The sequence below is a fragment of the Camelus ferus genome, chromosome 28 (genome assembly GCF_009834535.1).
Source record: "Camelus ferus isolate YT-003-E chromosome 28, BCGSAC_Cfer_1.0, whole genome shotgun sequence".
Lineage (NCBI taxonomy): Eukaryota > Metazoa > Chordata > Mammalia > Artiodactyla > Camelidae > Camelus > Camelus ferus.
In genome coordinates this window covers 6702040-6716140 of record NC_045723.1, presented here as the reverse complement: position 1 = coordinate 6716140, position 14101 = coordinate 6702040, and the positions used below count along the sequence as shown (strand labels likewise).

The 14101-nt window shown below is 41.7% G+C and overlaps 1 protein-coding gene across 2 annotated transcripts in view; it reads left to right on the top strand.

The window, feature by feature from the left end:
* The first annotated feature begins 1353 nt into the window (after positions 1–1353).
* The window catches only part of KDM3A (lysine demethylase 3A), a 47721-nt gene continuing 34973 nt past the window's right edge, over positions 1354–14101 (top strand). The window contains exons 1-5 of one of the 2 annotated variants that reach the window (XM_032469786.1): positions 1354–1511; positions 2057–2271; positions 9008–9163; positions 10378–10488; positions 13519–13621. In XM_032469786.1, coding sequence (XP_032325677.1) covers positions 2086–2271; positions 9008–9163; positions 10378–10488; positions 13519–13621 — 556 coding nt within the window. In that variant the 5' untranslated portion in view covers positions 1354–1511; positions 2057–2085. The remainder of the gene's footprint in view (positions 1512–2056; positions 2272–9007; positions 9164–10377; positions 10489–13518; positions 13622–14101) is intronic. The other variant, XM_032469785.1, reaches the window with a different exon arrangement.

The following is a 14101-nucleotide window of genomic DNA, read 5'->3' as shown; positions in this document are numbered from 1 at the left end:
ACTTACTCCTTTAGTTTTTTTTTTTTTTTCTATTTAATATATTTCCCTCTAGTTTTTTTTTTCCTTGTTCCCATTCTGACTTATATTGGAATGGACATATCTTCTTTCTTCCATTCCCCCCCCCTTAATGGTCTCCAAATCATACCTCCAATTAATTCTTCACTGTTTATTATTAATTAAAAATTTTATGTAATATGTTTTCAGAACACATATGTTTAAAATCAAAGCCTGGAGTTAACTTGCACATACAATTTTTCGAATACGTTTCTGAACTTTTTCTGATTCTCCATTTTCACACCTGTAAAATTGGGAGTTCAGTTCTTCCCTTAATCTTCATTTAATTTTAGAGATTAAATGCCATACCATCTCAAGTACCAGCCTTTGTAAAATAAGAGAGCTTATTCCTTCATTCAATTTTTTCTTCACTCAATCAAGAAACTTCTTGCCCAAAGGACACAATCACCTCTCAACTCCTTTGTCCTTCAAAGTCACCTCTTCTTCATATCTCTTACATCATCATGACCTTGATCTAGTCTTTCAATTTCTTTGTAAGACTCAGAATATCTTTTCATTCTCTCTTTACATTAAAAAAAAATCCCATTCTGCAAGATACTGAATGGCTTCTTTTGCTGTAGATTTAATCAACGTCATTTCCCAGTGACTCCATGCCTTTCTTCATTTTTCCTTCAAAATGGCGGACTTTAGAGGTTCCATGATCAGCACCACGTGCGCCTGCGCCTCCCGCGGCCATTTCGCCCAGCAGCCCAAGCTCCAGCCTCTGCTCCGCGAAGCGCCTGCGCAGAAGCCGCCAGAGCACTGTCGCTCCTCCCTCTAGCTGAGTACGCTTGAAACCGCACGTCCCGTCCCTTCCCTCCCCCGCTGACTCTGCACCGCCCTCACCCCTTTCCTGTGAGATTCTTCCGCCAAGTGGAAAGCCTATCTTCGGTCGACAGCCTACGCACATGAAGAGCAATCCAATAGGCACTTACAGCTCTGGGGTTCGCCATTCAGTCTTATCTGTGCACCACTGCAATTTCCCTCTGAGCCCTAAAGTTGATCACCGATTTCGCGGGACTTTTTTGCATCCAGTGAGGCAACAAATGGAAAGAATGGCTGTGGCGGAGGGATCCCTCGCTTACGCTCTGTGTACTTTAACCTAATGGGGGTCGTCCGGGAGTCGGAAGGGGGAGGGGAAAGGGAGGAGGCAGCCAAGGAATTGTTTTTTTCTCTCGCCCCGCCCTCGCCAGGCTGGCCAATGGAGATGAGCTTTTTCCCCACGAGTCTCGCCCAGCTCCTTGGACTCAGCCAATGAGCGGTGGAAGCGGCTCCGAGGGGGCGGGCCCGGGAGGCTGTGCGTGTCTTGTGAGAGCTCTTGAACCAAGTCAGAGCTAGAGTCGGCTGGGCGGCTGGAAACGGCGGCCGCCGCCGGTGACTCAGGGAGGCGGGAGGCGGGAGGCGGGAGGCGGGGTAAGAGCGCCGCGGCCTCGGCTAAAGGGAGCGGAGGAAGAAAGGTGAAGGCGCCAAGCCCGCGGCCCCGCCGTCCCCTCAGCGCCGCGGCGCAGGCCGGGGGTCGGGGGCCGGGAAGCTGGGTGTCGGGGCGGGGCGGCGGGGCAAGTGCGGAACCGCGGGCTCGCCCCTCCCGCGGGGCCGCCTGGGGCGGGGACCCGGCCGTCTGGGACGGGCCCTCTGCTTCGGGGCCTTTTCTTTTCCGGGGTGAGGGGCAAACACTTTCAAATCCACTTAAGCCGCAAATAATTCTCCCCTCACTCTTGTCTGCGTTTTGGTTTAAGGTTTTGGAAAAGCGAAACTTGGGAGAGCGAGGGTCACGCGGCGCTTGGGCCCGTGTTTGCAGTGGGGGAGGGATCCGGGGGGCGGGGAGGACGCGGGTGGAAAAATCGGCTGCGGGGTCGTCAGTCGCGCCCGCCGCCGCCTGGAGTCCCGTCCTCCGACCGGGGTTAGGAGCCCTCCCTCCTCCTTGGCCTCCCCCCACCGCCCTCTCTTCCCGGCCCCCTCCCACCAGCCGCCCCCGTTGCATTTTGTTTTTGTGTTTTTGCAGGGAGGCGCCCTTCCTGCAGCGTGGAAACCATGGTGCTCACGCTCGGAGAAAGTTGGCCAGTATTGGTGGGGAAGAGATTCCTCAGTCTGTCCGCAGCCGACGGCAGCGACGGCGGCCACGACAGCTGGGACGTGGAGCGCGTCGCCGAGTGGCCCTGGCTCTCGGGGACAATTCGAGCCGTCTCCCACACCGACGTTACCAAGAAGGATCTGAAGGTAAAACCGGCTCCCGGGCCTTGGCAGTCGGACGTTTCCTAGTTACCGTGGTAACGAGACAGCCAGCACCCCCCCTCCCCTTTTCTGAAAAGGCGACCAGAAAGTTGGCTTCTCATCCGAAGGTGCAGAAAACTAGACCTTGAAAGTCTTTGAGATGGTGCGTAGAGCGAGGTGTGTTTGGCCTAGAGCTGCCTGTGTTTAATAATGGGCTTAGGGCTGCTCAGACATGCTTGCTTATTGCCCGCGCTGTGCCTCTTTAGGGCTGTGCGATTATTTCTCCGAACCCGGTGCGTTGTTGTTAAGTTGGGCAAGTGGTTGACGTTTGAAATCGTGAAGAACTGAGCGCTATTGCTTGGAAGTGCTTTCAGTTGGGTTTTTTGTTGATTCCTCCTAATTTCTTCACCCCACTTCTGAAACTTTCAGACTTGTTTGAAGTGTGTGTAGAGGGAGGAGCTTAGTTCTCTTTAGCATATTAGGGTGGGTATTTGTCCGTATATGGTGGGTGAGGGCAGGAGTGGGTTCCTGGTTGACCACGATGAGTCTGTGGGTGGGTGTGGATATGACCATATATGGAGGGCTGGGGTGGAGCTGCTCCTTACTTGGTGTGTTGGAGGAATGGCTTCTAAATACTTCTTTTGGGTGTTTGAGGGGAGAGAGAAATAGGACCAAGTTTGGCTGGTGATTTTAAATCAGAATGACACACAGGACCTTTTTCAGTTAGATCTTTTCAAAAAGACATAAATTCTGATCGTACTCCCTAATAGAAGTATTAGTGTGAAAGGATTGTCTGGGAACTACCAGTGAGGAAGCCATTGTAGCAACAAAGACTCCTTTGTGTAGAAATAACTGAGAAAAGATCCCCAGCAAAGACTCCAAAGTGGTGATAACTTGAAGGAAGCTTGTCAGAACAGAAGAGCTTTCCATCCTGGGTAATGGATATGTTTCAGTATCTTCACTTGGTCATTATCTTTCCTTTTTCTTGAAAACTATTCAAATAAGGGAAGCGAGTTTTTGCATTGGCAGTTGAGTACGTGTTGAGTTCTGAAACACTGTTCATTTGAGGACTTTCAAGGTGACAGTGCATGCCCAAACCAGTATTAGTCTGCAGAGGGTTGCGGGAAAAGGATGTGTGGTCATATATTTTTAAAGCTTCCATAGTGTGCTTAATCTTCATGTTGAAAAGGAGGAGTGACCATTGAGTACTTAACCACGTGCCAGGCATCATGCTGAACACTTCACAGCCGTAATCTTATTTAATCCTTCCAGCACTTCTTTGGGAGTTGGTACTAATGTACCCCATTTTACAGACAAAAATACTGGAGCTGGGGGAGATTATCTTGCCCAAGGCCACATAGCTAGGAATTGGCATGGCCTGTGTTCTAAACCAGAAAGTTTTGACCCTTGAGCCCACCCTCTTCATCACCATGCTCCCTGATCAAAGGCTTCGCCACCAAAGGACTCCTGTCATACTCTGAAGTTCGGGTTCACTCCTAGCAAGCCGGGTTTTGATGTTCACAGGAAGAATGTAGTGTGGTGCAGGGATGGCCAGCCTCTTTGCTTTAGGCTAGTAACCTTTCTCAGTAGAATTGGCTTTGTGTACTAGATTTCAATCATACTTGTTGTGGTTGATTTCATCAGCCAAGTAAAATTTTCTCTGGTGTATTTGTTTTTATCTGATTTGAATGGAAACACGATTAAGCTTTACAGTCTTTAGTTCTTTGGCAGATGATGAGAGACTAGGTGTTCCCTTTCCTAACAGTGATTGCAGACCTGTTGGGTTAGGAAGGCAATCTAAGAGGTCCTTTATGCATATTCTTTTTAATCTCCACATCTCCCCCACCCCCAGTCTTTTGAAGGGGTGGTGATTTCTTCATTTGCAGAATGAAGAAATAGGTTTAGGAAAAGGGGTCTTGTCCAGACTTGCATAGTGAGCTACTAAGTGACGAGGGAGCATTTGAATCTAGGTTTGGCTGTGTGTCTCTTCCATTGTGCCAAGGCGCCTAACCCAGAGACAATGGGGATTTTAATTCAGGAACAGTTTTGACTGTGTTGGATTTTTTGCTTTACCTGCAGACTTTACAACTCAGCCCTCATGTAAGAAATCTACTCAGTTTCTCTTTTCTAATCTTTATTGCTGAGTAGCAGATGAAGTAATTGGTGTAAGTTTAGGGACGTGTTGTAGTGGCAAAAACATAAAATACTAAAACCAGTTGTGTTTGGTGAGAATGCAGGCAGGAAATAAGATCATGCTTAAGACCTGAGCTTAGGGGTATTGAATTTTGGGGAGAGGGTTGGGACTGAGGGCTATGATGAACATAAATGAATAAAATTCAAGCAGTGTGCAATGTTTTAGCACTGGTAGAAGTACAGGTCTGTCTGGACTGATCTGCTTCCTTAGTTGAGGATGATGTTAATGATGCCAGGTCTTGTTAACTTTGTTTCATCTGGAGAAAGACTTGGTAACAAAGTCAGTCACTCAGATACAGTGTGTTTAGTAGTTGATTACAAAGAAGTTAGGTGAAGACATAATAACAAATACTTGTTATGCAGCAAATACTTTTATTTAATCCTCACAAAAATCCTAGATGTTAAACCACATTTTTTAATGTTAGAAATTGAGGCTTAAAGAAGTAACTTGCCCAAGTTTGTCTCCAGATCTTAAACACTAGGCTTCAGTATTCAGGTAGAGTGAGATTAAAGCATTCTATTTTGCTGGCTTCTGGATCCCCAGCACTGAGAACATTGTTGTGTTGACATGTAGTGTTGGCTAAAATATTTGAACAAATAAGTGAAGGAATCATAAAATTATTACTTCTATATAGAAAAGCAATTTAGAAATAATCTACCGATGGAGCAGTGACATTCTCTTTACTCGGAGTAACAACAGATCTTAATTAGGTGTGATTAGAAAGACTTCTTTATCCTTATTTTTATCCTACTCTCTTTTCCTTGAGTGTGAGGCAGATCGCTCCCTAACTGGCTTTGTTCATTATGCATGCAGGGGATGCTCTCCTTCCCCAACTTGTTTGGAACTTTCCCTTCCCTTGAACCTGCCTTTTCCTTGGGTCTTCTGCCTCTTCTTAGTTCTTAGGGTTGCCTTTATCAGATGAGTAGTGCTTGCTATCTGTCTGTACCATTTTGTGCTGTTAAAGCCCTTTTTGGCAATTGGATGCTTTGACCAATGCCTAATCTTCTCATCCTTGCCTGGAGTCAAAACTTGAATGTTGGTGGATTCTGTTGCCAGTCAAATCATGTAAAATGAGAAACTCTTAGCACAGTATAATAATAATAAAAAAAAAACAAACCGTTCATCCCTATAATTGAATGCTAGACTTTGGAATTTTAGACAAGCATTTTCCTTAGGTGTAAGAAGACATAAATAGAAGCATAATGAATTAATTTCCTAATTTGTGGACTAGTGAAGTAAGTGGTATCCTGCATTGTAATTCTGAACATAGAGTAGATGTGGCACTAAAAACTTGGTTAAAAATCATGCCATTGTGTAAGTGCTACTTGGAAACATTTTACTTGGCCATTCTGATGGTTTACATAATTGTTATATTCAGGTAAGAGTGTATACTAAGAGTGGGAGGTTTTGAGATCAGCTTGATTAGATAATTTTAATTCGTGTGTCTTGAAGAGATTTTATGTTGGGGAAAAATAGCTTGAAATAATTAATTTGAAAGATCCGACATCTGGTCAAGGTATTTGATAGGCTAATGGGCACATGTTTACAAAATGTCCTATTAAAAAATAGGAAATTTGGGAATTATAGGTAGTTAATCATAATTTTTAGACTTCTTTCTGGGCTTTGGAGTCAGACAGCATAAATAACGTCTCCTTTGTGGACCAAGGGATTGTGGAAGGAAGAACACAGTTTGAAATGAGAACTAGTTGCATCTGTCAGCTTGCAGGAGCTTGGTCAAATCACTTCCGTTTTCCCTGAATTTGAATTCTTATTGGTAAGTTTTTTAATAGAAATTTCTGCAGAAGAGGCTTTTCTGAGGGGGAGGGGTATCCTTATGTATAGAGCTTCAGACCTCAAGGCACAAATGAAAGACGTGTGGTTATGATAGATAGGAAACTTTGTTATAATAGGAAACTTTTGAAAGAATATTGAAGAAAGCTCACAACTTGTTGGTTTCCTTACATTTTTAAAAAAGTCAGATTTTTAAATGTGAATTTTTGACCAACGCAACCTAATACTTGAAAGTCATAAATTAATTTATTTTTAAAGAGCTAAATCTAATTTCCAGATCACTCAAAGATTGAGATATAAAGAGGAACCTTGTCTAAGTTTTGGTTTAGGGTTGATCATAAGCTTTATAGATGGTGATATGATAAGAACTGTGGTATTACTTCAGTTTTGGGAAACCACTTCAGATCTTAGATTACTTTTTTTTCTTGAATGAGTGTTAGATAATCACATTGAAGTTCTCTGCCACATTCCTAAGTGAAGAAGTAATACCCTGATAAATTAAGATTAGAATTACCATGAAGGTCTTAAAACACTTGGTCTTCTTGCCAGATATTTAACAGACATCACCTTTAAAATCTACCTAACAGTTCAATGAAGGATAGATGTTAGTACTTTGATTTTGAAGCTACCAAAACGCAAGATTCAGAGAGCTTAGATTTAAGCAAGGGTTCTTAACATTGGTACAGTTAATTGATTTCCTTTGTAATCCTACGTATTTTGTTTATCCATATAAAATCATTCTAAGAAAGCTTCAACATAGCTGGCATTCAAACCCAGAGCGCTCTGGTTCTGAAGTTTGTAGATGTGCATTCCTCTTACACTCCATTGATGGGGCAACTCATCCAAAGCTAAGTTGGGTTTGAGGTTGATGTGATGTGGGGCAGAAAGATAGGGGAGATGTCAGATGACCTGGATCCTGTGGCTAGGTAAACAGAAAGGAAAACAGGCAGTCTCTGAACACCTCTGTGAGGGACCATCTGGTTGGTCATGATGGCGGATGGAATACATAGAACCAAGGAGAGAGTACACAGGGCCTTGTCACATAGAAGGTGCTTCCACATTTGCACTGTCTGTAATAACTGCAAGGTTAAAAGCCTGCCATACCAAGAAGATAGGCAGCTTCTCAGAGGAGGTTGCCTGGGAAATTAGGGGTGCACATTTTGTGGTTGGGGGAGGATAGGATGGGTCTTTAAATTTCATTGATTTTAAAAATTTATATTCTATACCCATAAAATTGGAAAGGTTTGGGATTGTGGCTAGTGGTATACCAGTTGGGAAATTCGTGCCTTCCAAATGGGTGAGAAAAATGAAAGAGCCCAATTCAGATAGAAATTTATTCATTCAACAAGTGTTTGAGTACTGACTAGGGCCTGGAGATCAGTGAAATGCAATGGTAAGTAAACGCAGACACAGACTTTGGCCCACTAGAATTTATAGTATGTCAATCAGCTAACCACAAATAAATAATTCAAAATGTGGATAAGTGCGAGGAAGGAGAAGTACAGAGTTTTGCCTACAATTAGCAAGGGACTTCTCTTCGGAGGGAAAGGGGTTTTTCAGTAAGGGAAGGCTTTGAGAAAGGAGTTTTGAATTGGGTTCTGACAGATGAATGGAAATTTTTTTTTTTAAGAGAAAGTTAAAGGTTGGAAAGGGAGCTATGATTGTCTATGAAATTATAAAGTCTTGATAGATTTATTAACTAATTCTTTGAAACCAAAAATGAGAGACCTCTCTAGTAAGTGGAGGGCTTTTAAATAAAATAAAAATAATGATTTTTACGCTGAATATTGAGCGTATGTCAGTTATTGAGTTGTATGTCAGTTAAAATATAAAAAACATTTTAAAAGATTTAGAATAAATTAAGGGATGTCATATTCATAATAGGTTAAGGAAACTAAGGTATTTTGGTACATTCATATGACCTTTAAGGTTTTGTGACCGATTTCTACTTCTGAGTTACTGTCAGAGATCCACTTTTGGACTGAACTCCTTTTATGTCTTAAAATATTTATACAAATTGAATGAGTTTTAACTTTAGGATTAAAAGGTATTTTGTGGATTAGAAGCAGAAAACTTCATAGTTACTTGGGAAAATTGTATTTCAAAGGTAGTTTAATTTTCATGTAAGAACCTAGAGGTAGTTTTAGAAAACTCAGGTTGTTTATCAATTCCTTGTTTCTATGTGTAGTTAAGTTGTCTTATTAGATTTCAAACTCTGGGGTAAATTTCCTGGTTTATTCAAATCAAAGTTATTGACAGAGTACTTTGTGTTAAGTCCTACTGCTGCCCAAGGGACGCAAAAGCTGGCAGTGGATTGTGTTGGGGAGGGGGTCATCTTAAACTCACCGACAGTGTCAACATTGAATTACAGTGCCACGTGCGGTAAGTACTTTTGGTTTCAGATTTCTGTCTTTCAGTTGTCAAAGCTCTGAGGTCCAGTTAACACATGCAGAAACCTTCTACATGGGGTTCTTTTCTGTTAGGGCTTCCCAGAGGTTACTTTGAGGACAGAGGCTGGCCCCCAGATCCTTTGACTTCTGTTTCCCAAAGTGGTTTGGGAGCCAAAGCTTGGTGTTCAGACTAATGTATCTGGTTAGTTTATTGTGGGCTGTGAAGGAGAAGTCAGAGAGGAGGAGTGAGGGCCAGCGCTCTCCCGTAAAAGATTCGAATAGGTTGATAAGGTTCAGTTCCACCTGGGCATTTTTCATGTTTATTTTTGTTAATCAAGCCTGCTTTTCTTCAATTCTGTTTGTCTAGGTGTGTGTGGAGTTTGATGGGGAATCTTGGAGGAAGCGAAGATGGTTAGAGGTCTACAGCCTTCAAAGGAGAGCCTTTTTAGTAGAACACAACTTGGTTTTGGCTGAACGAAAATCTCCAGAAATTGCTGAGCGAATTGTTCAGTGGCCTGCAATAGTGAGTAACACTTGGACTTACTGAACCCCTGGGAAGAGGGCATTTCATCCGTTACAGATGAAACAGGGAAAATCTATATGTAATGCTTATATTTGGCCCTCTGGAAAATAGTAGTACAGAGATATGACAATGTGGAAGAGCCAGAAAAACACCCAGAATCTCCTGTCAGCCCTGCTGGGAGCCCTGCAGCTCTGGACCCTTGACTTTCTTGGGCCTCAGTTTCTTCACTTGAAGAGTCCGGGTGGAAGTAATGTGGGGAACGTCTGGGTCAGAGGTTAGAAACCAGCAGATGTGTACAGACATACAGATCTTTTTGGCTTGATCCTTACAGTGTTTTAAGAAAATCTGAATTAGTTGTCTACTTTACCTCAAAATCTAGATTTCTAGTTTTTCTTGGAAAAACTGCAAGATAGGGCAACACTGGAGCCTTGCAGCGGTTCCTTATGGTGACAATAGGCTGAAACTGAATAGTCGCTGTTGCCCATTCCCTGGGAGGGTTTCCACTTTCTGTCTCATGATCTTTAAGATTCCCTCTGGCTCGTATAATTCTTTGGCTTTAAAGATACTGGCAGTCAGTATACGATTGTGCCATTTTTACACATAAGTCTGGTGCAGTTAAAGGAAAAGAGTAATCACTATGTCTGGCGAGGACAGTTCAGGCTGTTTGAGACATGAGCTGGGGCCTGAAGGAGGAAGGGCCAGGTGTGCATAATTGGAAAGGCCAGGAGGGTGACTGAGGCTGACCAGCTTGTGAAGGGCTTTGTGTGCTCTGCTGGCAGAGTTTAGATTTTGCCCATGGGCAAGAAGAGCTGCTGGAGGTTTTTGAGTGATGTAGGGTCCTGTTTAAAGTTGTATTTTGCTCTTTGTATTTTTCCCCAGCTATTAACAACTGGCTAAAAACGTGACCCTGTCTCCCCAGAAAAATGTACTTAAACAATATTTCACATAAATTTGGGGGAAGCCATACATACATCTGTGGACCCAGACCTTTATGTTAGTGACTCCCAAATTTGTATCTGTTTTAAATTATTGATTCTGGGTAAAAATTATGTGGTCTTACTGTGGTTGCATAAATAGTTGTTGTTGAGATTCTGGTAGTAAATAAAAAACTGAATGGCTTTATCTCTTTCTGTGTGTATGGAAAATTGCCGGTCCCCATTTTCAGAATTATGCTGACAGCAGTTACGATGACAAAACTCTTTCTTTTGTTTCAGATGTACAAATCTCTGTTGGACAAAGCTGGTTTGGGATCCGTAACATCTATTCGCTTTTTAGGAGATCAACAAAGAGTATTTCTTTCAAAAGACCTTTTGAAGCCTATACAGGTAAAATGTAGAGACAATATTAAACCCCCCAAATAGAGATACAGACTCCTTTAATATGAACTAAAATATTGATGTTGATTGGTCTAATTGAGATAGCTAATGGAGAGAAGGCTTCATCTCATCAGCAGTGAAGTTGCTAGACATCGTTGCTCAGTGTTAGCCATCGTGTTGGTGCTGTTTATTGGGGCTGGGAAGATAAAGGTACTGCAAGTTGATGGTGTGTATGGGTATAGACACACCTAGGAGATGTGAAAGTAATTTTAAAGAGATTGACTGTCTCTTTAAATATTTATATATGTCAGTCCTCATTATTTAAGGATTCTATATTTGGGAATTTGCTTGCTTGCCAGATACATTTGTAACCCCCAAGTCAGTACTTTGGTGCTTTCATGGTCATTCACAGACATGTGCAAAGTTTGAGTTGTCTGACACATGTTCCCACCTGGGGTCGAATAAGGTGACATTCTGCCTTCTCGTTTCATCTCTTCTACTGTAAACATGTGTCCTTTTTGAGCTCTGTTTAGTGCTGAATTTTTTCTTGTTTGTGATTTCACTGTTTAAAATGGCCCCCAAGGGTAGTACTGAAGGCTGTGTAGTGCTCCTAAGTGCTGTGTTGTGTCTTAGGGACAATCTACATGTGTTAGGTAAGTTTCATTCAGCCATAAGGTATAGTGGCTGTGAATTCAAGATTAATAATACAGCAGTGTATACTAAATAATGTGTCTTTCAAAAGAAATATGTAAAAGAAGGTTATAGATTAATTGGTTGGTGAAAACGTTGTGATCAGAGGCTTGAAGGGACCCCATCTTTCCCCTAGGAGCAGTGGCTCAGTGTTCACTAATTCAGTGTTTGTGGTTCTCTTAAGAACATAATTACCACAAACAATGCACATCGAATGTGCGTGTGTATTCTTATTCTTTCCAGTTAGCTTGCAAAACTCTCATCTTTTTCTTCACAACATTTAGGCTCTTGGGTAATGCTCATATGTATGGTATGCTGGGTATGCTCACGTAATAAAGGATTTTTTCCTTTCTTATAAAGATGATGAGAGAGAGGAGCACACACATTATCTCTACAGATCACTACCTTGGGAACAGTGTTGGTGTTAGAATAACATTCGTCTTTTAGATATCATGTGAAGCTTAATAATCCCCTTTACCCACTTCTGTTTTGCGACCTAACTTGTATGGCCTGTGGAACAATTAAGCCAGTCTGTTTGCTAAAAGGCAGTTTAGGGCTGTGATCGTTGCCATTGCTGGGCCTGTGTGGGAAAACCCAAAGCACTGGCTTTTCCCTACTTAAGTCTTACTTTTACTCCCATACCTGGAAGTGAGTGAAACAAGATTCACGCTCTGACCCCTACTTTCTAGTGTTTAAGAACATGCAACAGAGGACGGTGCTTGTATTTAATTGCAGACACAAGTTACTTTCATGTGTTAGGTAGGCATCTTGGTATTTTTCCTGCCTTAAACAGAAGAATAATGGCTCTTAAGGACCAAGGAATATTATACGGGAGGGGCCGTGGGTATCTGCTTTACTGAGCGGGAGGGTGGTTTTTGCTTCTTAGCGTTGTTTTTGGGACAATTCTGTTTTCCAGCTTTCACGTGTCTAACCTTTTCAGTTAAAGCAGAACTCCATTTTGTTTCTTGAGATTGAAAAAGATGAGTTAGGTTTTCGTTTTTTTCTCAGGGAGACTCACTGTGTGCTATCAGTGTGAATGTTATTAATGTAATAGTAATTGAGGGAGACTATGGTGTGTGCTCTTGACTTTTACTGATGATAATAGTGGCCAAAGTTGAATGCTTCAGGGCATTCTCTTGTAGATGTGGGTGATGACGTAAGGCTTCTACTGTATGAAACTGTGTTGGATGATGTGGTTACAACAGTAGGATGCTTGCCCTAAATAATGAATAGAGGATCTGAAAATCATTTGGCATATGCAGAAGTTGGAATTGAAATGTAAGGTCTGTCTTTTGGATTGAATTTGTCTCAGTTAGTTGTGGGTAAGAAAAAAAAGACAAAGTATGCAGGTCAGTTATCTGGTACTTTTGATGAGCTAAAACTCTTCTAGGCAGAGTAAAATTATCCTACCTTATTTGAGAGCCATTTGTGCCTCTCCCCATTAACGTATTATTTTTTCTAATAGTAGGAACTGGAGAACACATTTAAATTTTTTGAAATTGCAGTAGCATGAGAGAAAAAGAAGCACATGGCCCTTTCTGGTAATTAATGTACTTCCCAATGGGAGAAATGGATAAACTGTTTTTGGCCACGATGTATTCATTTCACAGTGGCAGAAAAGCACGAAGGCCCGATATTGGAAGGGCTTCAGTGCTACATCGTTCGAGTTGGGTAGGTTACTCCTATTGACAGTTTCTGTGTACATTTATTATAACTGAGTGTACACACAAAGCCAGAACACTTAGATAGTGCCAAACAGAGCTGCTGAGAATTGGCTTGCTGAAGATTTAGGCTCTTCATTCAGATTTTGTTCCCCTCACCCCCTTTACCATTTGTAAAGAAGAATGCATTTGGAATTCTTGTTAGGTTAAATGAATCTGGGTGGAATGATTTGTTTGTTAAAACAGCAATTTCAGTGAATTGACACTATGAATCTGTGTTTTTGTGTATGTGTCTTTTGCCCCTTACATTTGGAGCTATAATTTCCTAATCCCTGGAGTCTGGGTTACTGAGTATTTTTAACACGAGTTGACTACCTAGTTGGTTTGCTTATTACATTTCCCGTAGCCTAAGTTGTGTCATATTTAAAATTATGCTTTGAGCTACTCTTAGTATCTGTCATGCTCTTGGCTTGGGGCGACTTCACTTCTGTCTGCCTTATACCTGCGATCATTTGATGGTTTTCTGCTGTTTGACCTGTCCAGTTCATTGGAGTTGCAATGGCTTTGTGCCATTAAATGGCTAGTTTACACTACTTTAATCCCTCTGATTAAACTGATTGAAATAATCCACTGGAATTTAAACAGCTCTTCTTGCCACCTTAAAATGTAATGATCTGCTGTTTTTCAGGATGTAAACAATCTTCGACTTTCCCTTATGGATAATCAAAATGTCAGTAAGGAATTTCAAGCTTTAATTGTGAAGCATTTGGATGAAAGCCATCTTCTACAAGGTACATGGATTATCTGTTGGTTCCTGAGTTAACCAGTAATTAGTTTGTAAGAAGCTATGTTCCAGCCTTTCTCACTCATTTGCTCATTAAAATTTCTAGTATTGTAGAAATTCTTTAGAAATTCCTTTGCTGCTTTTTCCATGCAACTAGATGATTAGAGGCCTTTATATATTTTATAATATATTCTAAAACCTCTGAAATTTGGAAAGGTCAGGGACTATGTGAAAACTATAAAAGTAAAGTAGATATTTTAAAAGTTCAGCGATATTTTGACATGGAATTTGGTATGTTTGGAATTTCAGTCTTGTACAATTGATGAAACATTGATTTGGTAACCCTGATTTTGCCATTTACTGCTACTGATTTTCTTGGTCAATTTCACAATGGTAAGCATTTTTTCAGACTTCAGTAGCTCTACTGAGGCGCCTAAATTTGGATCCTCTGAAACTCTGCATAGGAGAGTGAGTTAGGTCTCAATGA